We start from the raw sequence: 26,135 nt of genomic DNA, 5'->3' as shown, positions 1-26,135 counted from the left end.
ACCCCTTCCGGGGGCCCTGCCTCATTCATGAACGGCTCTGACACCTGCCTCAGTCCCCGCCCCTGCACGACTCCCATCTTTATTCTTCGTAGCCTGAAAACCCTCCTAGGCCGAGCCACCGATTTTCTGAACCTTCGTGTTCGTGACAGTCATCGACCCTTCCCCATTTTCATCATTTCCTCTCCTAGTCGTTCTCTGACACTTGGTATGCCCCGTAACATTCCTAACCAAACTCTTGATTTCCAGATTCCTACTTTCTGACCAATGCCTCCTTATTTATACCAACTTATTTACTCTCCTGCGAGCCGAATTTGACCGGCCTATGGCTCTGTCTCGGCGTCCCCTTCTCCCGTGCTCCAGGCAGACCCGCCCTCACGGTTACCGCGGCGCTGCCGAATACGCCTGCTGCAGCTACCCCTGCTTGGAGCAAAGCCGGTGGCGTTTTTAGTTGTGGGACCTTCTCAGCTACGTATTTCATATTGCATTCTGTCTCTCAGGCCACGGTCAACCTTTTTAGAAAAAACACGGACAGGAGAAAGGGGAAGCGAGAGGAGCAGTTTGGATAAACACTCGCCGTCCTGTCCCAACGCTGCCCCTCCACCTGTGTTTGCTTTGCCCCCCTGTCCTTCCTCCTCCACCTCCCGCTGCGCGTCCGTGCGCTCCTCACGTTTTTTTGTGTGGCTTGGTTACATTTTACCAGAATGTAAATTCCGTAAGGGCAGGGATATTGTTTGCTCTGTCCCCACTGTGTTCTTATGGACAAAATCCTGGTTTCCTTGGAACAACGACATATTCAGCTGAATGCTGAACAAAATATTCAGTCTCCTACCTTTTCCGGGAGACGTAAGTGGAAGTGGCATCTTGGAAGTCCTCGGAAAGCCCTTTACAAGGGGGCGACCCCCTCCGGCCGTGTGCTCTTGCCCTCACTTCCCCTCCTTTCCTGCCTGAAAGACAGGCGCGGTCGTTGAAGATGGGGCAGCCATCTCAGGACCACGGCGTGAGGCACCTGCTGAGGATGACAGACCGGGAGTGGGACTCAGTCTCAGTCCTTGATGTTTCCTTCCCGTGGCTGACCCAGGCCTGGCCCTCGGACCCTGAGCACCCGCACTGGCTAGGCCCCTGTGAGAGACTCCCATGTGTGCCATGGAGCTGAAGCGACGGGAGGAGTAGACACTGATGGCTCTGCGCAAGGCCTGTCCCTCCCCGCACCCCACTCTGACGCGTCCTCCAACACCAGGATTGCCCGTCCTCTCTCCTGGGTGAGAGTCGCCGCCATAATGAGCCACTGGTGCCGTGGGAACGTCACTTCCCTCAGACGGTGTTAGGTCACTCAAGACAAAACGTTGGGAGACTCTGGCCCCAGGAAGGCCCGTGACAGACGGGCCACACGGAAGCCGTGGGAGAGCTGGCGCCGCTCCACGCCCAGCCGTGATTGCACGGGCGAAAGGAGCGCGCCTGAGCCCCCGAGTCCCACCAGAGAGGCATCAGAGGGTGCTCCAAATCGTCACAGGACCACGAGGGGATTGATAACAGAAGCTTAACCTTCCAGGGCACCTTAGTGGCCGTCCAACGGGTGTCTCTCCTGAGGCAAAACTTGGCCTCCACCCCATGGCGAGGAGGTGACCCCGGCCTTGCTCGACCACTTCCAGGGACTGGGAGCAGATGCGTTCCCCAGGCGACCCGCTGCGTTGTTGAAAAAAACATAACTGCAGAGCCCTTCTTTACAATGAACTTAATATGACTGCACCGAATATCATCACATGCCAGTTATATAGCGCTTTATATATTCATTTAAAGAGATTTCACGCAATCACTTTTGATTTGATAGTCACAAAACTTCTGTGAATCACTCAAAGTGGTACTGTTATCCTAATATGAGCACGTGCAAACACGTGCAGAGAGGCTGCCCACACTTGTGCAAGGTTTTACAATTCCTGGGGCGGGGGGGGGGATGGCTGGGTTTGGACTCAGGACTATTGAGCTCAAAGTCAGGCTCTATTTCAAGTTGATATCATTTAGTTGTTCAGTATCGAGGGACTGAGCCCCTGCTATCCACCGGTCACTGTGATAGGTGCTGACGCTCGAATGGTGAACAAGACACATTCCTGGCCCTCCTAGAATTACCATATTTTGCCATGTATAATGTGCTCTTTTTTTGCCCAGATTTTTGAGGGGAAAATAAGGATGCGCATTATCTGTGAGTAGTACCTGAAATACCTTGTATCTGTTCTCGTGTGTTGTAATTATTTGTTACATAAACTTTTTTGTGCTATAATATGTTCAAAAATAAATGCTAAAATTCCATTATAATACAAAAAACAAATATCTAAATAGAAGTACATAAAATTGAATTAAAACATTAAAACAAAAGATTGTTTTCCTGAAAGTTTGGGCCAAAAACCTGGGTGCGCATTATACACAGCAAAATACGGTAGTAACTGCTTACCAGCGAGCCCTACTTTTAGCCCTTGGTATATATAACACAGAGCAACAAGCACATCCCTTCCTCCGTGCATCAGTCATTGAATTGTCACACGGCTTCCAAGTTTTCTCTTGTCCAAACAGAATATCCTGCTTCTTCCGACTGAGTCAGGGATTTTGGGGCTGTCAAACATCCTGATCATTTTCTTCCAGGCACCCTCTCTGCTTTCTTCAGCCTCTCTCCTAGGGAATGGTGTGCGGAATGAGACACCTGCTCCGGACCTGGTCCCAGAGCCCGGGGCCCGGGGCCCGGGGCCTTGGGCGCTTAGAGGTTGAATATCATGAGAGCAGCTTGAACTTCTTGCATCTCTTTTGGTTTCTTGCGGCAATGTTGGTGCGTGCTCACTGCACGGATCGCCACCACCACCACCACACGGTCTGCCCGCGGACTGCAGTCCAGCCCACGCTCCTCCGCACCGTGCTCGGGTATCGAACTGTCCCAGCTAGACGCCAGACTTGACGCATTCCCGTTAAATGTCATTGCGTCCTCTGCTCCGTTTTTACATCCTTAGAGCTCTTCCTCACCTTGAGTCTGCCACCTCTCAGGTCATCTATATGTCCTAGTCATGTGTTACGAATAAGTGAGATAATCATATCTTCCATGTTACTACTAACAAAAGTGATGAACTGCACACTTTCAAAGAGAGAACCCAGCAACACTCGTTCTGGGAGGCTTAGTCCCAACTGTCAGCCCTCCCCTGGCAGCTCGACTCACTCACTCACTCACTCACTCCACAAACGTTAATGAACACCCTCTTTGGGGCTACATGCCGAGGTGAGAAAAAAAAATGAAGCCACCTGAGTGTGCAGACAGGCCACAGAAGACAGCACTACGGGCTCCGATCATCTCGGGAGACACCGACCCCGTCAAGGACCTCCAGGTTTCCCGTGTACCAGCCAGCTTTGCCCGAAGCCACGTTTCTGATCTCGCGATACTGGGTAGGTGACAGCAAACTCGCGCAGCACCCCAGCCCTCCCTTCCAATAGCGTCTCTTCCTCCCCCGCCCCCTCCAGCGGGAGCCTCGCGCTCCGCACTCCGAGCGGAGGTGCCGGAGCGCCCGGGCCGCGGAGAGACAGCTGTGGATTGACTCCAAGCCTCGGTCCGGCCCTCCGGCCTGTGCCACGCACCACAGTGCGGTTTACTGCACACACCCTGGGAGTCTCTGAGCGCCGGGATTTTCTTACAGAATCCGGCACTTTCCGCACGCAGTAGTTACACAGTACCGCTAGCCCTGCACGTTTCTTTCCCAGATTGTAATTTATAATGTTTGTTTTTGCACTCTTTTTTTTTGTACCCACTAAGTGCAAAAGCACATGCTAGGTATTGGGAAGGCGGGGCTAGGTACGATGACGCGCGAGAACGGGCCCCAGCCGTAAAAGGAACTGGCGGTCCAACGGGGAAGGCGGACCTGCACGTGTGGGACGCAAGGAAGTGGCTGTTCCGGTTTCTTTCTGATGGGCAAGCAGTTTGCAAGGACTTGAGCTGTGCGAATGCAAGGCCACGTCCAAACAGGTTTAAAAAAGTCATTTCGGCGTGGGGGTGGGGGGCACGAGGAAGGACAAAGAGCGTAAAAATGGTTATCGCCACCTCCCACATGACAAGAACAAATTATTTTCTAGGTTTTCACTGTGTTTGTGGTAAAGTCTCATCGTCCAAGAGATTTCCCACTTCGATGAAGTCCATACATTTATATTTATTGTAAGTCTGCAAAAGACTCCCAATTACCCGGCAACTGAACCAAATATTTGGTGACTTTTCTGAAATAAAAGAAAAAAAAATGATTTCTCTTATTTTGGTAGCATTTCTTTACTTTCCACTGAAGAAAACCATTTCAGAAAGTTGATATTTGTAGTAAAAAAAAAACACCCCAAAACTATTTTTAGGAATAAAAACTTTAAACGAAGAAGTTGTACTGTCTGCCTTTTAAAAAACTCATCCAAAAGACAGAACCTTGTCCTTTTTCTTGCAAGAGGAACCTTGGGCTCTGTTTTAAAATTGCAAATGTATCTTCTTTGTGGAGAAAAATCAATTCATGGGCCACAGTGGTTATTTAGCTACCTCAAAAACTGAAGTGTAATTCACCATTCTTTCCCTCTCCCTCCCTTCCTCCTCCCTCCCCGCCACTGGATTCAGATCAGAAAGCCTCATTCGGTAATGAGCCTCGCCTTCTGTCTCTGCTGCAAACATGTCCTTTTGGAGTGAAAATCAGGAAAAGCTTTAATTCTCTGGCCTCAGAAGTGTCCTTTCTCCGGGGGAGAGAGTCCCTTTCAGCTGTGTCGGCAGCTGAAGGGGTTAAGGCTGCACTTGGCCGGCTGCCAGTGAAACTTTTTTCCTGCCTCTGCGGGTTTCCCCTTGAAGGGATTTCCCGCCTCCTCTGCTGGGAGACCCTTTATAAGGAGCAGACTTTCCAGGTCACTCCTCACTGAGCCTGGTGCTTCAGGAGCTGAAGGCTCTTCCCAAGCACTTTCTGCCGGCACAGAAGGGGCACAGAAGGGGCACAGAAGGGAGCGTTTGGGGACCACTACTTTCTCAGCAGGGCGGCAACTGAACGTGCCGGGGAAGATGGCCGTGATTTTTGGGGTCTCCAACATACTTTGGATGGTGCTGGTGGCTTGTAAGTTCTCCCCGATCTGTTGCGAGTGTTTGCCTTCCATTTCAGCCCTGCTTTTGACTTCTGTCACTTTTGTCACTTTTGCGCTGGGGCACTGATACTGTGGGGAAACTTCGCTGGCCCTGACTTGTGATGTGCTGCTTACTGAGTGTTGCTGTGTATCATTATCGGGTCATAGCTGGTGCTGCAAATGGATGTTTTTTTGGAGACTTTTTTCCCCCGCGAGTAGTTGGGTTCTGTCTCTGGTAAGAGCTATCGCTTCGGTTTCCTGTGCTTCATAATGAGATCAAACTTAGCAAAGAACAAAACAAGCCCGATAAACGGGCTCCGTGCTCGGAACCGAGAGTTCACTAAGTGAAGATAATTTCAACACCTTCTTTGGAGGGACGCCAAGGCCTTCTGGCCGCCTTGCAGTTAGCCGGAGGTGGTTTAGGGAAGAGTCTGGCCGGATGATAGCGTGGTCGTGACCCTGGACCAGAGGAGAGGAGAACACCGCGTGGACCCGTGTGACTGTGCTTGTCTCTTTCTGCCCCCGCAGCTCACGCGTTTACGATCGAGATCGTCCCCGAATCCCAGATCGTGGCGCAGATCAACGCCTCCGCCTCGCTGACTTGCAGGACGACGGGCTGCGCGGACCCCTCCTTCTCCTGGAGGACCCAGATAGACAGCCCGCTGAACGCGAGGGTGCGGAAGGAGGGGAACACGTCCGTGCTGACCATGGACCCCGTGAGCTTCGGGAACGAGCACTCCTACCTGTGCACCGCCACCTGCGGGGCCAGGAAAGAAGAGAAGGCGGTCGAGGTGCTCATCTACTGTGAGTACTTGGGAGAAGCGTTGGTTCTCTTTCAGTTTGCATTAAAGCAGGTTTCTGGAAGGGGTGTGTTTAAAAGAAAAACTGTCCATGTCTAGATTCTCGGCCAGAGGACGCACTGCACCAAGAAAGTTAGAGAGACAGCTGAGTCTAGCGTGGGGCCGGCCCCCAGATCGGGTTCCTGTCCCCAGCTCTGCCGCAGACGGGGGGACCGCGGGCCAGGCTCAGCCTCTCTGGGCTTCGCTTTGCTGAGCCCTGAAATGAAGACCTGTAAGGTTCTTTTTGTCTTACTTTCCCCAGCTTTCTGCTGGATTATATCCTTCCATGTTGACTCAGCCATGCGTCTCAATGATTTATGAACCCCATCCTTCCGGGGTCTCCCACTTATTTAGCCTCGTGCAGCTCGGTGCTCAGAACCAGTTTAAGCAGGCGACGCGTCCTTCCGTGGTAGACGAGTGGACAAACGTGTCCCCCTGGGACATAAGGAACATCTGTACACACACCACTCACGTGGTTCTGGTGCAGATCAGTTTCAGAGCCTGTTGCTTTTGTCATTATTAACCCTCACTGTCCACCTGCTCCACTTCCAGGGTGTTCGTATGAGAAGTTAGATCTGCCCTGTACATGTGAATGAATAGCCCCAGCTTCCCAGTGTACCAAAACACAGCCCAGTCTATGCTCAATGCAGCACATCAAGTTAGCAGGAGGAGCGAAAAACCAACAGAAATAAATCACTGGCCTTTGCTTACCGAGGACCACTCTCTTTCAAAACCCAAGCACGACACCACAGATCAAAACACAAACTGCAATGCTTTGCGCTCACCTCTCCTCGAAGACCTCACGGGGTTGCTTTACAGTTACATGGCTCCCCTCGCGCTGCGGCGCGGCTCAGCTCCGCCCGGCAGCCCTGCCTCTCCGGCGAGCCCCATGTGTTGCTCGGGCTTCCGGAGAAGCTGCGCCTGGCGGGCTGCTTTCAATTATGCCGGCTGTGCACGCACAGCGTCTGTGTGCGCGGCCCCTGGAAAGGCCCCCTTATGTAAATACAGGGAAAAGGGGCAAATTCTTATGCTCCCTGGCAGCAAGCAGACTGGGAGGCTTACAGGCACAGTTGCTATGGAATACGAGGGGCAGAAGTTATGGGTGGGAAGGTGGGAAAACTGTGCTGCTTTCACATGAAAGGTTTGCAGCTCCTTTGCTCTCACTCGCAAGTCCCAAATAGCTGAAGGATGAGAGAGAGAGAAGGAGAGGGAGGGAGAGAGGGAAAGGAAGGACCTTTTGGCTTTCATTACCCGGCCTGAAGTTTTTCTTTAGGTCCGTCTGTCTCTCATTACGTCTGAGAGCCCTGCCTTCCTTCCACACTCGGTCGCCCTGTTCTTTGGAGCTGTGGCCTTCGAGTTACTGTTACACAGGCTCGAATCCAGCCCAGGTGCCGCCCTCACGAAGGTCTGCGAGGAAAAGGTGGCTGGCTGAAGCAGGGCCTGCCCTTGGCACGGAGAGGTTCAAGGGCACGCTGTTAGGGCACTGAGTCGGGCCTGCCTTCCAGAAGTCAGAGGCTGCACGGGCGGCCCTTCCGGGTGGAGCAGTGCCTGGCCGAGGCCCCCTTGGCGGGAGCCGATTGTTGACTGCGGCTCTCTTCATTTCTTGGCTTATCTTGGCCAATTGCTATTCTTGGCAATGACGCTTGGAACCTCCAGTTCCTTACCCGGGAAATGGAAATATATCTGTCCTAAAATAGGAGAAGGTGACACAATACAATGTAAACCTGCGGTAACAACTCAGCCCTCACTGGCCGTGTGACTCGGGGCTAGCTGTGTGGCGGAGAGCGCTGGGGCCTGTGTTTTCGTAGCTGTGGAGGGCGGTCTCTGCCTCCCAGGGCCATTGTGAGGGTAAAATAAAACCATTCGTGTTAAATGAATGGTACAGGGGTGGGCTCATGTAAGTATTTACTAGGCATTGATTTCTTCTCCCTCCTTTTACTCTAGTAGCGTACACACCTTACTTAGTGCACGCAGGGTCAGAACTGAAGACTTTGCTAAAAGGCGGTCGATGCGTGAACCTGTCCAAACCGCAAAAGGCTCTTTGGGCGACGACTCCAGGCTGTGCTAACAGAAACGTTAGATGCGGTTTGCATCGCAGGAAGTCACTCAAGGACCCGACACAACTCACGCGTGTCCCCCTGGTCTTTGCAGCTTTCCCCAAGGACCCCGAGATTCAGCTGAGCGGCCCCCTGGAGGTTGGAAAGCCCGTCACGGCCACGTGTTTGGTGCGTGATGTTTACCCATTTGAAAGGCTGGAGATGGATTTGCTGAAGGGCGACCGGCTCTTGAAGAATCAGGAGTTTCTGGAGCCCGCGGAGACGAAGTCCCTGGAAACCAAGGGTTTGGAAGTGACCTTCACGCCCACCAACGAAGATATTGGGGAAACCCTTGTCTGCCGGGCTCAGCTGCACATCAGCGAAATTGACGAGGCGCTGCGAAAGAGGGAGAAGAGGAGAACCCTGCAGGTCCACAGTGAGTGTTTCTGTGGCGCGGTGGCGCTTTCGCGGGAGCGCAGCCGTGGGTGTGCACAGCGGTGCGTTCAGCTGCTAGGTCAGAAAGCAACCTGCTCTGCTGTCCCCGTTCACCGAGAACAGCACAGTTGTCAGCAGTGTATTCCAGTGAAAAGAGCCCCGGGTTTGGGTTACCAAGCCTGGAGCTTGAATTCTGGCTCCATTAACCATGTGAACCTGGGTCACTCAATGTCTCTATTTCCCTGTCTGTCCACGGGCAGTGATGACACCGCCCGATGAGGCAGCAGGAAGCGGGCTCAGAAGGGTGCCGTTTTTGTGATCGTGTTTTGTAAACGCTTACACTATGCCCTGACATAGCGAGGTCTTAGCAGGCGAGCACTGACTCTGTGTGTGTGCGTGCGTGAGTGTATGTTCACATGTGGGCACTGGGTGGCAGGGCGGGGATGAGCCGCGATGGCCCCGCATTCCCGGGGGCTGCCGGGGTTTCGAGGCGGTCTCCTGGTCCCAGAATCGGGGAGAGGGGCCTCCCCGCTCTGGGGTCAGGTGCGGTGTTCCTCTCCAGACACCACGTCGCAAGGGGACACTGCCAATCAGAGCATGTTTGAAAGAGAGTGCAATGGAAAGGCTGGTTAGTATTTGGAAAACAGTTAGTATTTGAAGCCAGGGGATGTTTTCCCTGGAGAACACAGAACTTGGAGAAGAGGGCTATCATGACATCTTTGAAAGACAGTCCTGTGGAAAAGGGATTTACTTTGTTCTGTAATGGCGGAGGACGGAACTGTGGCCGCCGTGCAGAAGCCAGCTCCGAAGAGGAGGGTTTCAGCTCAGCAGGGGAAGATGTGCTAATAATTAGCGCTGCCCCCCAAAATCACAGGGGCTGTTCTGGGAGGTGGGGGCAGGCTTCAGCCCCGCGTGTGGAAGGTGACTCAGACGGCCCTGGGCAAGGGGGCGGAGAAGGAACCCGTCCAGGGTCTGTGTTAATTCCTGAGCACCTGTGGCCATCTGAAAACACCAAACAGCCCCCAGAATTCACCCAGTCAAATTAGTCGGAGACCAGGTGACCTGCTTTCCAGGACGCCGCGGTTCTTTCTCCCAGCCTGACGCAGCAGGCTCGTTGAATCCGAGGGCGTGCGTGGAGGCGCGGTCCCTGTTGGGGTCAAGGTGGCGCTCACACGTGGCCTGCCTTTTCAGTCTCGCCCAGGAACACCGTGGTCTCTGTGAGCCCCTCCACGAGGCTGCAGGAAGGGGGCTCCGTGACCATGACCTGCACCAGCGACGGCCTGCCGGCGCCGCAGATCACCTGGAGCAGGACGCTGGGCGGCGGGCGACCGCAGCTCCTGTCCGGGAACGGGACGCTCACGCTCGTGGCCATGCGGCCGGAGGATTCCGGCGTCTACGTGTGCGAGGGCGTCAATCCGGCCGGGAGAGACCGAAAGGAGGTGGAGCTGCTTGTGCAGGGTGAGTAGCGCGTGAAACAGGGAGACAGAAGGGCGGTCGTTGTTGGGTCTCCAGCCAGAACGGCTCCCTGGAGCTTTACGTACGGATGGGCCGCCTCGCTGACGCGCACGGCGGCACGCTTAGGTAGTTATCCATCGCACACTCGTCACAGCCGCGTGCCAGCCGCACCGTGGGTGCCCGGTAGGTGCAGGACGCATCAGCCATAAACACGGGCCACTCGCGTTTCTCGTATCTGAAGACAGGGGACTTCAGCTTGGACGGCTGAGACAGTGAAACTCTGAGTCACCGTCAGCGGGTGAACGCGGCTGGGGGTTAGGGCAGCACGGCGGGGACACCAGGAGAGATGCCACCCCGAGGTCGTCAGCCGCCCAGGACAGCCCCACCCCATCGCCCCCCCGAGTCCCATTTCAGGGGGAGGGAAACACCACAGCGGGGGGGTAGGGAGGGTCGCTTTGCACTCTGCACGGCAGGGTCCTCACAGCTTTGGGTAAGTACTGAAGAGAGAACTGAACTTTCAGAAGACGTTTCCTTACCTAGTAAGCACTCCCTTAGGACCCACAAATCCGCATGGTAGTAGACGCAGCCACTGTAAAAAAAAAAATGATCTGAGACTGGTCCCCAGGCAGGAAGTGGCTCTGTTTTACAGTCCCCCCCTCTCACACGAGTGTGTGAGGAATTCGGAATGGTCTCTGCCTGAATCTGGTAGCTTAGCAATCTGTGGAGCTCATTCCCGGCCAGCCTTCTTTGGAGGATGCTGCAACGTCATGACTAGACGAACCCAACCGAGGAAAGTAACTTCTGGCACAGAAGAGATTATTTAGATGTTGAGATGTCTTCCTTCCATCCCCAACCTGCTGTTTACACGGACAGTGTCAGTGATTTTCTGTGGAGTCCCCTCTGTCACTTGCGGAGTCGCCCAGCTCTCCCAGTTTCCTCAGGGGAGCGGAGTGGGGGTTTCGGGCTCCCCCCCCCCAGCCCCAGACGGTGGTGTGCGTGCCCAGCGGGCATAGCGCTGGCAGCCAGAGAGCTCTCCTGGACCCCGGAATCTCGGGGGTCTGCCCTCCACCTCCGTTTGCAGTCCCTGAATGGACTGTGAAGTATTTTTTTTTTTGCATCAAATGAAGTTTGGAGGTGGCGTATGTGTCACTTTACTGCCTAGACTTTGGCTTTGCTTTCTCCGAGTGACTGTCAATGGTATGACGTCACGTCGCTGGCGCAAAGCTCTCGGCGCCGGTGCATTATGGGCATGGCCTCTGATTGGAAGACCTCTGTCTGTAGCCTTTTTCCGACCTCGTAGGCTTGTCTCCACACGAGGCTGACCGGACTTCGTTGTCCAAGCAGCCGAGAAGCTGGGATCTGGAGTCAGACGCGCCTGGCTTCAAGCCTTAATCTTGTCACTCATGAGCTGGGTAAAAGTTATTCAGCATGTCTGAGCTCAAATTTCCCCAAGGAGGAGAAGGAGGAGGAGGAGGAGAAGAACTCACAGCAACAGGTCGTGAAGTTGTTGTGAGAATTAAACGAGATCATGTATGTCAAACGGTTTACACAACGCCGAATACACTGGAACCTCTTACATTTTTTGTGTGGTTCCCCACTGTGGCAGGGATTCGGTAAGCTGTATTTGAGCAGAGACTGGATTATTGGGAGGGAAAGATGCCACCCTCTGTCTGGACAAATCTTTAGCCACATTCATTCTGTTCCACGAGTGAATCCGCAGACTATGGTGGGTTCGTTCTTACAAGACGGGGTCTCGTCCCTGGTGGGCCCAAGGGGAAAAGGAGCGACTTGTTCTTGGCACAGATGTTTCCGTAAAGGAAATCAAGAAAAAAAAGGTCTTATATTGGAATAGGCTGAGAGAAGAAAATCATCTCACCTTCCTTCCGCCCTCTCCTTTCCTCCCCCAGAAAAACCGTTCACCGTTGAGGTCTCGCCTGGGCCCCAGGTTGCCGCTCGGATCGGTGCCTCGGTCGAGTTGACGTGCAGCACCTCGGGCTGCGCGGCCCCCTCCTTCTCCTGGAGGACCCAGATAGACAGCCCCCTGCATGGGCAGGTGAGGCCCGCGGGCACCTCGTCCAAGCTGACCCTGAGCCCTGTGAGTTTCGAGCACGAACGTTCTTACCTGTGCACCGTGACCTGTGGACGCAGGAAACAGGAAAAGACGATTAAGGTGGACCTCTACTGTGAGTAGTTTTCAGAACTCTTTGCTGTTTCCCACCCCCCCCCCCCCGCCAATTCTATTGGAAGTGACGTAATACAAAGCTGATGTAGAACGAGACCTGTGTGTTTAGGAAGGGGACTTAGCACTGGGAACGGTTCCAAGTTCCCCAACACAGAATTTCCAACGCAGCTTACTTGGCCTAAGTCTTCGGTACCTGTTCCATACACACACAGCGTCCTTGGGCATTGTCACCGCTCGTGTCACCGCGCGCGTGCGCAGGAACACACCAGGGCACTCACTGCCTCCCACGCCCTCTGTGTGTGTGTTGGGGTGCAGTGTTCAAGGTGACGGCAGGGAGCAGGGCTCGTGACCATTCGGGTAACTGGGGAGCGATGGCAGTTGCCCTGGATAGGAACTCGGGGTATGCCCTGAGCCTACTGTTCTGAAGGCACATTTGCAAAACGGATGGGCAGATGGGGAAAACGAGGCAACGAGGAGCAGGCGGAAGCCGGGAAGGAAGGCGGGGAGATGGGGAGTCAGAGCAGACCGTCAGGGGCAGCCGCTCAGGTGACAGGCAGAGGCGGCAGGCGGTGCCAGGTGCCAATACCGACTGAGCTGCGTACACGTTACTACACCGTTTCGTGCCGGTCACCTCGATAGGAACCCTTTACAACCTCCGATCTCTGTGAACTTGACGTTGCTGCAGTTCCTCTGTTTCCATGAGCGAGGGACAGAGTGCATGCGAAGCGACTCTGCCTTGCCTGATCCAGCAGATTGCAGGAGAACAGACCGCGGAGGTTTTCTGCCAGGAAACCCGCCCACACTTGTGTCCCTGTCAGGACTTGCTGGGAATGCGTTAGAGCCCGACTTTAAGTGGCGGGTTTCGCTGCGTTTCTGTGGGGCCCAGGGTCCAGGATCCGCTGCTGTAGGCACGTCTCCAGCAGAAACCAGAACCGGCGGGGGGGTCCCGTTGCCATACGTAAATATTTGAGGATGTATCGCTTCAACAACACTTTACTTCTGGGGAAAAATTGTTAGCATTGTTCTTGCTCTGGGTGACTACTTTAGCCTTGTTTTTAGTGCTTCGTATAAGCTGTAGAATACATGTTATTCAGAACCGAAACTTCTTACAGTTTTTTTCTTAACTACCAAGTATTGTCTGAGAAATATTTAAAACTGGCTGCCTAACCTTGGCCACTGGAAATGTCTAAATTGAAGAACGGCCCCCGTGGGTCTTCAGCGATACCCAGTGGCCTGCTGGGCTCTGTGAAACCAAGCGTGAGCTCTGAGCTCAGAGAAACACAAATTCTTATCTCCACGCAGTGACTTCCTCCACATAATGCCTAACGGAAGTCTCTTTGCCTCTACGAGTTTTGTAAGTTTCCCTTGCTGTAAAACAAGTTCTCTACAAGTTTCCTAGCTGTAAAATAAGGTACACAATGGCCACAGTATCAGGCTGTTTTGAAGACTAAGCTATATTAAGGCGCTAGCACACAGTAAATCCTCAACACATCACAGCAAACATTTAAAACATTTAAAATCTGTGGTTACCAAATGAGATGGTGGAAGCTCACAAAGTCCCTCTAAAAGGCAATCTACGGCTGTCAGGAAGATGACAATGCTAAGAAGCAAAAATGGTATATTTATTACTCGATTACTTCATTTACTATGGTCTTGTCTCCAGTGTTATATGTATTTAATATCATAAATCTTTACATTAAGGTCATTAGTTCTATATTGGAGATCATTCGATCCCAAGGGATCTAACACTGCCTTTGAGGCCTTTGCACTTAACAGAGGTTGGCTCAGTGTCGCTGTTGAATGTCACATCCAAAGATCGCTTCTGCTTGCTGCCCGCAGCGTTCCCCGGAGACCCAGAAATCGAGATGAGCGGCGGGCTAGTGCACGGAGAGCCAGCCACGGTGAGGTGCAGGGTGCCCGACGTGTACCCTCTGGACCGGCTGCACATGCAGCTGCTGAAGGGAGAGAGGCTCGTGGAGAGTAAAAGCTTTCTGGAGGCCCTGGAGAAGGACTCCCTGGAGACCGGGAGTGTGGAAATGACCTTCACCCCCACCGAGGACGATACTGGCGAAGTGCTTGTTTGTCGGGCTGAGCTACAAATCGATGAGATGGAGTTTGAACCCAAAGAAAGGCAGAGCGCACAGACGCTTCGTGTTCAGAGTAAGTGTGATGCCTCCGCAGCCTAACGGGGGTTTCTTTTTTTACATTTTTAACATTTTTATTGTTTAAGCTGGGACAGTTGCTCCTACTTTCTCTCCCTTTCCCGACCTCCACCCAGCCCCGCCCCCGCCCCTCCCCTAGTCCGTCCCCACACTGTGGTCGGTGTCGAGGGGTTGTGCCCGGAAGTTCTGTGGTTAATCCCTTCACCATCTTGCTTTACCATGTTGGCCAGGCAATTGTCCACGTGAGGTTATGAGTTAAAACCTCTGTGAGAAAACAAAACTGAAAAGGAGTTCCAAAATAATGATTATTATAACCAAGCTCCCCCAACACCCAGAACAATGACCATCTATCAGCCTACAGTCCCAGGAGCGGGCAGTTTTGGAGGGTCATCTGGTCAGCGTGACAGGAGATGCACTCACTCGTGCGAGCCAGTTGGCAGGTCGGGGTGCAGGGTGGCTGGTCCCACACGGCCTCACTTCCACGTCTGGGGTCTTTTCTGGGGTGCCTGGGCCTCCCTTCCTCTGTGTGCTGTCTCCCCCTCAAGGAAGGGGGCCTGGGTTTAGTCACCAGTGCACAGTGTTTCAGGAGGGCGACAATGAACGCCGGCCGCTTAAGCTTTGGGTTGGGAAATCACAGTGTCATGGCTTCCATGGTGTGTGGGTCACAGGGGGTCACAGGAAAGCCTGGATACACGGGGCAGAAACACAGACTCTGCCTTTTCCCAGGAGGTTTTCAAGTAATCTGTGGTCACGGGGAGTGTGCCATCAGTGTCGATACAGACGCACCATCACCGATCACCCACTGTTCGGTAGCGAGCCTTTCTACGGAACTTATTTCCACCAGAAAATGCCGTGATGGGTCCATTTTTCCTGTCTAGGGCTCTGTGCTTGCTAAAGTACAGGGGGACCGAAGCCTCCTCCAGGGGAGTTACCAAGGTTTATAAACTTCTCCAAGCCATCGATCGCATAGCCCCGTTTTGCAATATTAAAACGCCGTGGAACTCAGGGCACATGGGGTCAAGCTAACAGGTGTCCCTACCTTTCCAGTTGCCCCCAGGAATATAGCCGTCTTGGTCAGCCCCTCCTCCACCCTGGAGGAGGGTCAGTCTGTGAACATGACCTGCTCCGGCGACGGCCTCCCGGCTCCGAAAATCCAGTGGAGCAGGCAGCTGCGTGACGGGAGCCTGCAGTTCCTCTCCGAGAACACAACTCTGACCTTGACCTCCGCGGGAAGGGGAGATTCTGGCATTTATGTGTGCGAAGGGAGCAACCAGGCTGGGACCAGCAGAAAGGAAGTCGAGTTAATTGTCCAAGGTGAGCAGACTGGGATTAATGAATTTATTGTTGGTATTATTTTGGTTGTGTTACTGGTTTTCTCCAAAGTCCTCTTTTAAATTTTTTTTTATATTTAAGTTACAGTTGAGGCATAATGTTATATTAGTTTCAGGTGTATAGTCCTGTAATTAAACATTTGTGTAACTTACAAAGCCATCGCCCCGATAAAACGTAGTACGCATCTGACAGCACACGTAGATCATGCGGTATTACCGACCGCGTCCCCCGTGCTGAACTCACCTCCCATGACTGTTCTGTCACCACCGGTCTGCGCTCCTAAACCCCTTCACCTTCTCCCCCAGGCCCCCGCCACCCTCCCGTCCGGCAGCCATCAAAACGTTCTCTGCGTCTGTCCTGCGCGTTCATTTTTTGGTTTTGTTGTTTCGATTCTACATACAAGGGAGATCATGTGGCATTTGTCTCTCTCTGTCTGACTCGTATCATTCAGCACAATGCCCTCTGGGTCCCTCCGTGTTGCTGCAGACAGCAAGACTGCGTTCTGTTTGTGGCTGAGTCATGCTCCCTTGCATGCATGCACTGCTTCTTCATCCACTCATCTCCTGGTGGGCGCCTAGGTTGCTTCCGTGTCTTGGCCCCTGGAAATAACGCTGCCCTGAACATACGGATGTCTGCGTGTTTTCCGTACAGAGTTTTGGGAGTCTGTGGCTAAGTGCCCAGAAGTGGAGGTGCCAGGCCCTTCTTTGTCCCTTGTTTTAAACTCGATTTTGCCCGGCGTGTGTATTGCTACCCGGGCTTTTTGTTTGTTCCCATTTCCACGAAAAATCTTTTTCTGTCCCTTTACGGTTTGTGTGTGTCTTTCAGTCTGAGGTGAATCTCTTGTAGACGGTAGATGCAAGGTTGTCGTTTTGTCCTTCAGTCGCCACGTGTCTTTTAGTTGGAGCATTTAACCCTTTTGCATCCAAAGTAACTGTTGACAGAAATGTATTTATCGCCATTTTATTATTCATATTTTGATTTTTTTTCCCCTTCCTCTTAAAGAAGACCTTCTAACATTTCTTGTGATACTGGTTTGGTGGTGATGAAATCCTTTAGCTTCTTCTTATCTGGGAAGCTCTTTATCTGTGCTTCAATTCTAAATGACAGGCTTGCTGGATAGAGTAATCGGTTGTAGGTCTTTGCTTTTCATCACTTTGAATATTTCATGCCAATCCCTTCTGGCCTGCAAAGTTTCTGTTGAGAAATCAGCTGACAACCTATGAGAGCTCCCTTGTGGGCTACTAACTGCTAAGAACCACCCCCCAAAAATGAGTATAAGCAGCCTCTGGGGCAACTCCCAGTGTGCCGATGTTCGCATCATAGGGCACCAGAAGAGACGAGAGAGAGCTAGACATTGAAAACCTATTTGAAAAAAGAATGATGGAAAACTTCTCTAACCTGCTTAAGGAAACAGATATAAAAGTCTAGGAAGTGTAGACAGTCCCAAAAAAGATGATCCCGAAGTCCACTTTGGAAACAAAATTTTCACTAGAAAAATATGTATGTATATGTATGTTTGTGTATATATATATATATATCGAGGATTTTGAAGCGCTCATGATGTGTCCTGCGCACGGGAAGTGCCCGGAATGGCAGTGCTTTCTCACGGCCTGTGCCAAGTCTCTTATCCTAAAGCATTTTCAGCCTCAAGTGGACTGTGAGCTCCAGGAACGGCTCCAGATGTCCCAGTCACCCTGAGGAGACGATACGGTGTTGCACTATAACTAAGAAGAGGTGTATATGTGTTGGAGAATGACTCAGGATCAGAGCCTCCCTATCTGGCTGAACTGCACTCCCAGGGGCAGTCCCGCAAGGTGCCTGCTAGTATTTGCTCAGAAGCCTAAGAGGCACTGACACCTTTTGTGAATGCCGAGATTAAGAGTAGCAGTGGCCCTGTCCTCCGGGTCAGCTTGGTGGCATAGAAACGCCAGAGTCAGACCCAGAGCCTCTCTCCAGATGGACAGCCAAGACCAAGGACCAAACAAGGGGAAACGATAGGCGATTTTGGGCAAAGCCATGAAGTGATCAGAATCTGGAGTTTTCCCCCATAACTTCCCCTTTGGAGGTTCAGGGCGCTTTCCTTCACTGGGGCTCCCCTACTCCTTGCTATTGCTTCCTCTCTTACTCCTTGGCGTTATTTCCACTAAGGCATTAGTGGCCTTCTTGTTACTGCCTTGTCTCCGTGATAATTGTTATTCTAAGGGGAGAACTTTAGAAGGGCAAAGCACAGCCCTAAGGAAAGCCTGTAGGATGGATGTGACGATACTGTCACTCCGGTGGAGGGGAGACTCGGATCAAGTCAGAGGACAGATACACTTACGGGGCATCTCAGCTCAGCTGTGGAGTGGCGCCGGAGCCCTCTGTCCACGGGCTCTGCCGCACTAGAGAGACCGTGCGTCCGGTGCCAGCTCCCACGCCTGGCACTTAGTGAAGGGTGGTCGTGGTTGTTCGGGGCAGGAAGAAAGCCCGCTCGGCGCCGCTGAGTTTCGTGATCTGAGGTAGCCCAGCCCCTAAAAGCTTTGTCCTTCAAGGAAGGGCAAACCATTTTGGTTGCATGAAAGAGTTCCTTTCCAAATTGCACTTCTATCGCTGTTTATTAAACACATGTCTCTGGGCTCGGCTGGGCAAAAGGTCATATTAGGAGACGTGCAAGAAGCATGGGAAATGTCTTCTATCAAAAACATGATCATGTACGACTTCGGTCACTGCCTGGCATCTTCGTGCACCCTTCTGCACACTTAATGCGAACAGTCACCCCCAACATAGCTCCTTGATAGCCATCGTTGCTGCTGTTAACATTAATAAGGACTTGGTTTCCATTTCGCCCAATCAGAGGTGCCTTTCAAATTCTCTTTGCAGTCACTCCACAAGACATGCAACTTAGAGCTTCTCCTTCTGAGAGGGTCCAGGAAGGAGACACTGTCACTATCTACTGTACATGTGGAAATTACCCTAAAACATGGATAATCCTGAAGAAAAAAGCGGAGACAGGAGACACCGTGCTAAAGGCTGTGGGAGGCGCCTATGTCATCCACAAGGCGCAGCTAGAGGACGCGGGAGTCTACGAATGCGAGTCTAAAAGCGAGCGTGGCTGGCAGTTCAGAAGTTTAACACTTGATGTTAAAGGTTAGACCTTGGGTTTCGTTTCTGTTTTCCATAACTTTTAATAATAGGTCAGGATTTTGGTGGACTGGGGAGAATTTTCAGGATTAGAGGAACAGGTTGGCAAAAATGGAGCTGAGTTCCATGATGGTGGTTCTCTCTCCTCCCCTCTCTCTCCTTTCTCTCTCTCTCTCTTTTCTTTCTCTTTCCTCTCCCCCCCCCCCCTTTCTTTCTTTTTTGAGAAAGCAGTACAAATTTTTTATTGCCAAAACAAGTAAGGGATCCGAGTATAACAGAAGACACAGACAATGGCTATTTCTTAATGTTTCCGAAAATAGTGATGCCCAGCTGCTCTGGCCTGTGGGGCCTGGCCAGGAAGTGGGTGCTGAGCTCCCATCTGCTTTTTTGCAGAGTCGACAGTTCGTCATTGGTCTCCGAGGTCTTCTATCTCCTAAGTGTTTCAACATATTTTCAAAACCTTTCCCTGTGGGTTACAAGAAAATTGAAGAAGTAGGGTTGGCACACGGGAGAAGGAGGGTCGCTTCCAGACCCGTTCCCTTCCTAACAGGGAGGACCCTGCCCTCTGAACACAGAGTCCCCGTGTATCTTCTGGATTGGCGCCTCTCAGGATAACAATCAGGAGTGGCCCTCTCCGTGTGGAACGTAAAAGAATCTCTAGACAACAGAAAGGCTTCCTTAAAAACCCCAGCCCCTCGTCCATTCTCCCCTCTGCTGATGGAGGGGGGCAATGGTCTCCGCAGAGAAACTTGAGGGACCCCTTCCTCTCCAAACCCCTCTGTGAAGGACAACAGTAGGACCTGCCTTTTCTGACCAGCCCCCCACGCCTTGCGAGCTCCTGGCTCGCACCGCGGGCTGGCAGCCGCGCTCGCGGTGCTTGGGGCGGCGCGCAAGCGCGGCCCCCCTCTCGGCCCCTGGCGCGGGGCTGCGAGACTCAGCAGCCCCTCTCAGTGTAAAGAGAGTCCGAGCCCAGGGCGCACAGCAGGCGACGTCTTCCTCATCCGGCCCAAGCTGTGGCGACGGCAAGCCTCGCCTCCTGTTTTCTGTCTTCACAGCATGTCCTCGAAACAGGACGATATCAGTACGTCCACCCAGACGTGTTACAGGAGGGGGCAGTGTCACGCTTGCACGTAAAACTTTTAGCCCCCCCCCCCCACGAAGTGCTTGTCCTGAAAACAGTTGATCTGGCCAGTGGGTTACTCTGTGTTCGGACAGTGGGGCCTTGACCTTGTCACTCAGCACGACACGGGGGTGTGCGTGGCCAGCGTGGGCGACGAGTCTGCACGGAGGAGGTCTCAGTCAGGAGGAGGTTGAGACGCACGCGTCCCTCCTTCCTTTCATCCCCGACGCCTCCAGGCCGCCGCTGACGAAGTCTGGTCCCCCGGCAACCGGGCGCCTAACGTGTCTGTGATTCCGTTCACGGCTGACGATTCTCTTTAAAGACATGTCAGAGCTTCTCCGCTACCTAACTCTTCCTCTCGCACAGTGTCGTCTTTTCTGACTGCTTTATTGAGTTAGTAACTTCTATTTTTGCCGTTGTCACCTATTGCTCAAAGCCTATTGGGAAGTCAGCTGGGAATTCAGCCCCCCACCCCCCAAGACTTAATACGGTTTAAGATAACTACAAATGAACGCGGGCAAGACTCTGATATTTCACCCAGGCAGTTCAAACTACTTTCCCTTTGCGTTTAGCTGAGATTTAAAATGAGCTCTGTCTGGTGTTGGCCTGAGTGTGGTCCAGTGACAGATGGGGTCAGGAGCCTTTGGGATGTTCAGTGTTTATACAGCGGATCGAAAGGTGTATTCGGACGTTGCTCTGGGAGCTGACTCAACAGCAAATGTGTGTTTTGCTGCAGATGCCTGGGGGCACGATGAAGGCGAAAGATAGTATTTATTTAATTTAAAGAAAATGACAGGAGCAGAGACGCCCTGCCCAACACGCTGTCGACATTGTCGCCCAGCCGCAGTTACGACCTCGGGCACCCCGTTCACACGTGACCTCCCTCTTTGACGAGGTCGTTCCACTCTAGCAAGGGGAAGCGGAGGAAACCGAGGAGATGATCGCTCTGTTTAGGGTGAAGGGTTTTTAACTTTAATAATTTGAAAAGTTGACTTCCCAACGGGACCCCAGTGGGTGGCCTCCAGTGGTGAGAATCTTCCAGAGGGAAGGTGGGGATCCCCAAAGTCAGACACCCACTTCTCCCAGGACGGAGACGGCACCCGTGCTACCTGAAGACATGTAGCGCTTGAGAGGTCACACAAACATAAGTACGAACAGAGAGGGCTCCCCAGCGAATGCCTTGCTGCCTTCTTCAGCTGGTCTTACAAGGTTAAGATATGAAATACTGTTGTAGCTGTCAGATGAGGTTTAGCAGGTTAGAAAGAGTACTAATATTAGTTTTTGTATACTGTTCCCTTCTGTACCCAGCTTACAACCAAATGACAAAAGTAGGAGGTAGAAAGAAAAAATATGCCACTATTAAATACACACACACACACACACACACACACAAACACACACACACATTGGGTGCCAACTAATCCAAGCAGTGAGCCAGGTATTTGCAATTCAGTGCTGGACCAAAAACCAAAATAGGTAACATCCGGTCTCCCGGAGGAGACCAGATTGAATAGATAATCATACCAACAAATGCTTAATTGCATGCTGTGGTAAGAGCTGCCGAGGGACCGTGGGCTATGAAAGAATATCTGGGCTGGGGGAGGTGCAGGTCCGAGAAGGCCTCTTCGAGTGACCTTTACGCTAAAATACGATCCTAACCAAAAACTTCAGTTTATCAAGCGATGATATAAATGGCGGAGAGGGATGCCCTACTTCAGAGATACGAAACGTAAGTTTCCGTGTATCTCTGAGAAAATTCTTGGTAGGAGTCCCTCTGCTCACTGTCACGTAGACGGGGTTCGACTGTACGATCGAGGTCTGGACGTCGCAAGGACTTCAGGGGACGCTGGCTGGTCCAGGCAGTTGGTGGCAATCCGAGTCCTAGCTCCTTAGTGTCCCCGGGACACAGTGTCCCCGTGTCCCGCAGCACACCTGCCTCTCCCAGGCTCGCACTCGTGGACGCGCCCTAAAACACTGCACCCCTCCTTCCATTCTGCAAGCGAACCTGAACCAAATGGCCTCGGGTCTGTGGAGGTCCGCACAGCCTCCTGACCTGGCATGGCCACGGTCACGGCCATGGCCCACCGGCCATCGGCTGGTCCAGAGGAATGTGCGTTTGGGCTCCCCGTGGCCCTTTCCACCGCTTTGTTCCACTTCTCTTTCGCGGACGAGTTGCACTGTGAACACACGTCCACACTATCGGTAAGCAGTGTCTTTGTGTGCCAGACACTAACCGCGCCCTTTTGTTGCTTTCCAGGAAGAGAGAGGGACTACTCCTCCCCCGGGTTTCTCATGCTCTACTGCGCCTCCTCCCTGCTCATCCCCACCATTGGCACCATCGTGTACTTCGCCCGGAGAGCCACCATGAGGGGCTCCTACAGCCTCGTGGACGCACAGAAATCCAAAGTGTAGCGCGTGCTTGAGCCGTGCCCCCCGAGACACTATTTATCAGTCCGAATCCTTCCTCCCACTCCGCGAGAAAAGCCTGAGCGCAGCGCCCAGGCTCCCCGGGGCGTGGTGGCGGCAGCTCTTGCAGAGATGCGGCTGCGGAGGCTGCTGGCTGGGAGCCAGGCGCCGAAGGGAGGCTTTCTGCCGGAAAAGCAGGCACCGCCACCGAGATGCAGCCATGGCAGTGGGTGCCCGATGTGTATATACAGCCACGCGATCTGTACATTTGTAAAATAAAACTGCACCACGGCGAGACTGATTGGAATGGCGGCGCCCGCCAGCAGAGCTCTGAACCGTTAAACAGTGTTGCCTGGACGGACGGTTCTAACATGACGCATCTCAGAAAACTTCAGCGTTAACGGTGACTGGTGGGTTACCTCTGTCTCATCTTTCCGCATTTCGTTTCCTGCAACAAACTTGATTCCTATAAAGTTCACGGACAACAGCTTCGTATTCATAAACACGCCAGGGTTTTCTATTTTCTTACAGGCGAATGGTGAACCGAGAGGGCGCGGGGGTGACTTTCAGGTACGAGACCCTTGGACCTACGGCCTAAGGGTCGGCTGGGCTTCTCTGGACGGTACGGACGTGGTACGGAGGCGTGTGGTGGTGGTGTTCCTGCGCCGCGCTCTCGTGGGACTTTGCCTGTGCGGCCCAGGAGCTCGGCTCCTTTGGGTCCTCCTCTGTAAATGGCTAGTCTGTGTCTGTATAGTAAAGCGGTCGTTGCTGTGCTTGTGAGAGTTGTGTTTATTTATTACCAGCTGCCTGCTTTCACCACGTCCTCGGGCTCTTTTCGAGATCCCGAGTTCCAAGGAGGAAGAGTTCACACCCACAGAGATAGTTGGGGATGCGGGAATAGTGTGGACCTCGGGCTGCTTTTATCCGAATCCCTAGGGGGACCCGATGAAAATTCAGGTCTCTTGGTGCCATCTCAACCCATTGAATTGCAATGTCTGGTTTTGTGTCCTTGGAATGTACAATTTAAAGAATTAAAAATACAGCATACGCGAAGGCGTGAACCCAGAGAAGCACACGCATGTTAAAAGGCAATGGGAGGTCGCCAGGTACAAACCACTAGGACCGAAAGCCAGAGCACTGGTGCCCCTGAGAGCCTTCACACGCCCCTGCCCGTCACGGCGCTCTCAGCAGTAACCAATCCAGAACCGCGCATTCTCCGCTGCCTTGCTCTCTGTGGGGAGTTTATACCTACATGGGTAGTTCCAAGTACAGCATTATTCAGTTTTGCCAGGTTTTGAACTTTATAGAAACATAATCAAATAGTAAATTTGCCTTTGACTTTATTCTTTCAGTCGTAAGTATGTTTTTGCATAATTCACCCATGTTGTTGTACATAGCCATAGGTCCTTCATTTTTTTATCAGTTTATAGTATTTATTACTCTATATTACAGTATAGTATTAAAAGATTTTGCCACAATTTATTTATCTATTCTACTGTTGATGAATAGAATATCCAGGTATTTTTTTCTGTTATGAGCAATGCTTCTATAACCATTATTTTACATGGTCCTGGCTAACACTGACTGAAATTAAAAAAGCTGTTTACAAAAAAGAACATACTATATGATTTCATTTCTATATAGCTCGAAGCATGCACGCACACACACACACACACACACACACACAGGTCTGGTGTTAAAATCCGGATAGTAGGTCACTTCTGGGGCGGCGGTGCACTGGGGCCGGGATGGCACACACTAGCACGGTTTAGGGTTTCTATTTTTGTCCTGTTGTTTGATCCGGGCGGGGGTCATGTTAGTAAAATGTACATTAAAAAAGAAGAGTCTTTTTTTTAAAAGATTTTATTTATTTATTTTTAGAGAGAGAAGGGAGGGAGATGGAGAGAGAGAGAGAGATATCAATGTGTGGTTGTTGGGGGTCATGGCCTGCAACCCAGGCATGTGCCCTGACTGGGAATTGAACCTGCGACACTTTGGTTTGCAGCTCAAGCTCAATCCACTGAGCTACGCCAGCCAGGGCTTAAAAAAGAAGGTTCTTGAAAACCACAGGTCGAGAGAGAAGGAGGGCACGGGGCGTGTGCCCTGGGAAGAGAGGCAGAGGAACAGGTGACCTCGCCCATCCCACCCCCACGTGTCATCGGTCCTGGGGTAACGGGAAAGTCCTTTCAGAAACGAGAGCTGGACTCTCTGCCTCCAGGAGTTCTGTGACGGTGTGGGGTCTGAAATGGTGGGTCATCCCTCCCTGGAGACAGGCAGGTCCCCCTCCTCTTCCTGATCTTAGTTCCGAGAACCTTTAGAGGGAGGAGCAGAGATGGAGGATGGGCAAGGGAAGATGAGCAAGCCGTGCTCCGGCCGCAGGGGCCAGGTGTTCAGGAAGAAGGGATGTGTTACCTGACCCTGCTGGTCCCGGATGCGGGCCTGGCTGGTGCTGGACGATCTCTGGCCGTCGGGTGTCCCGGTGAGGGCGCCCCTCGAGTGGACACCCTTCGTGTTGTCTATAAATCTGCAAACTCACTCGTTCACTCGCCGGCTGTCCCAGCGGGGAGGAAACACACGGTTGACTTGGGGAGTTTCATGAGCAGCACTTTCAGGATGCGAGTGAACTTCCATTTCTCTCGGAATAGACTTCCTCGTATCAGTTTCTTAGAAATGGGCCCCAGCCCTGCCGCAGACATTGGGTAAGTACCCACTCTCAGCTGCTGGCGCACTCGCTGTGTTTACGAGACTGGCGGGTTTGCTGTCTCCCTCTCCGAGACGGTGGCCGCACGCCACCGCTCGTGAACAGGCTGAAGACAGTCGTGACAGTCCACCTGTTACAACCCCCGCCACGATCTCTCCTACTCTGGGTGAATGAGGCTGGGAAAGTGTCAGATAGAACTCAAGACTGTTTACAAAGAAAGGAAAGCCGCACCTGCCCTTCCCAAACTTCTGGATGAATGAATGCAGACTCAAATAATGGCCTAACACAGAAAATAAGTCTCCTTCTCCTTCTTCTCCTCCTTCTTCATCCACTTTCCTTACTGAACCCCAGAAATGACTCTTCTGCTAGACTAATGACAGATTCGGGGAAAACATTTATTCCGACTGAAGTGCCCACTAAAGCACAGGGGAAAGTGGCAGTTGGGCTCAGTCGCTCCATGCACCAGAGCTTCCGTTTCCTTGACCCTAAACGGCAGCTTCTCCCAGCAAACAGCGCGGCCCCTGCCCGCTCTCGGGCACCGTGGCCTTTGAAAGTGTACACGTGCCTGAGGTCATTCTCTTACACTTGTTCTACAGGCTCTCTCCTTGTGTTCAGCCCAGTGAAGGGCTAGGAGCCTTCTCTTTTTTATCCCTTGCTCATCCACTTGAACAGAGCTGGAGAACCAAATCAAACATTTACGTTAATTCTAATACTGTGAAGTAGTTTCTGCAAGAGTTTCTTAACAGCCACGCTCCCCTGCAGAGAGGACAGGGACGGGGCTGATGTCTCCTGAGATGCCTTTGATTTCAGCCACGAGCAAGGAACGTTACCAGTGAACATTTCACTTCTTCACAGTGATGTGGCTGGATTCTGCTGCTGTTGGAGCACATGGTTTCTCTCCAAAGAGACTAGTCAGGAGCTTGCTTGAGAAGAGTTCCTGAGCCAAATGGAATCCAGTGTCGGGGCTGGCAGCGAAGGACAATGCTGTTAGAAACAGAACGCCATTGTTTTCTTTGTTCGCCGTGTTCTTTGTTCATCCGAGGGACTCTTGAAGGCCTTGTGAAGCAGGAAAAAAAAATAAGAGTTGATCCGGTGATTGAAAAAGCAACTTTCCATCTTGGAAAAAAAATAATAACAAAATAAACTAACGAACAAAACAGAAACAGACGCATGGACACTTAGAACAGGCTGACAGCTGTCAGAGGGCACGGGGGAGGGGTGGGCGCTGGGCGACAAAGGTGAAG

The 26,135-nt window shown here is 52.3% G+C and overlaps 2 protein-coding genes across 2 annotated transcripts in view; one reads left to right on the top strand and one right to left on the bottom strand.

The window, feature by feature from the left end:
- Positions 1-2,809: 2,809 nt before the first annotated feature.
- On the top strand, positions 2,810-22,970 carry VCAM1 (vascular cell adhesion molecule 1). Its single transcript, XM_045817015.1, has 10 exons — positions 2,810-2,907; positions 4,804-5,096; positions 5,632-5,907; positions 8,094-8,414; positions 9,605-9,871; positions 11,776-12,051; positions 13,890-14,210; positions 15,260-15,526; positions 18,404-18,670; positions 22,042-22,970. Exons 1-10 carry the CDS (start codon positions 2,810-2,812, stop codon positions 22,194-22,196), a joined length of 2,541 nt encoding a protein of 846 aa, XP_045672971.1. The 3' UTR covers positions 22,197-22,970.
- A 1,171-nt stretch (positions 22,971-24,141) lies between these two features.
- EXTL2 (exostosin like glycosyltransferase 2) overlaps positions 24,142-26,135 on the bottom strand; it is a 57,335-nt gene continuing 55,341 nt past the window's right edge. Inside the window, exon 5 of the mRNA XM_045816678.1 lies at positions 24,142-25,947. Within this exon, the coding sequence (XP_045672634.1) occupies positions 25,879-25,947 (69 nt within the window). The 3' untranslated portion in view covers positions 24,142-25,878. The remainder of the gene's footprint in view (positions 25,948-26,135) is intronic.

This window comes from Phyllostomus hastatus, unplaced genomic scaffold (assembly GCF_019186645.2).
Source record: "Phyllostomus hastatus isolate PE091 unplaced genomic scaffold, TTU_PhHast_1.1 phas_scaffold_216, whole genome shotgun sequence".
NCBI lineage: Eukaryota > Metazoa > Chordata > Mammalia > Chiroptera > Phyllostomidae > Phyllostomus > Phyllostomus hastatus.
The sequence above is the reverse complement of the archived record's forward strand: the minus strand, read 5'-3'. Positions and strand labels throughout refer to the sequence as shown.

Excerpts from the sequence above, each read along its gene's own strand:
- VCAM1 (XM_045817015.1), top strand. The coding sequence starts at position 2,810 with ATGTTGGTGCGTGCTCACTGCACGGATCGCCACCACCACCACCACACG. Across the intron at positions 2,908-4,803 it reads CTCCTCCGCACCGTGCTCGG|AAACTTTTTTCCTGCCTCTG; the intron begins GTATCGAACTGT and ends CGGCTGCCAGTG. Across the intron at positions 8,415-9,604 it reads GAGAACCCTGCAGGTCCACA|TCTCGCCCAGGAACACCGTG; the intron begins GTGAGTGTTTCT and ends CTGCCTTTTCAG.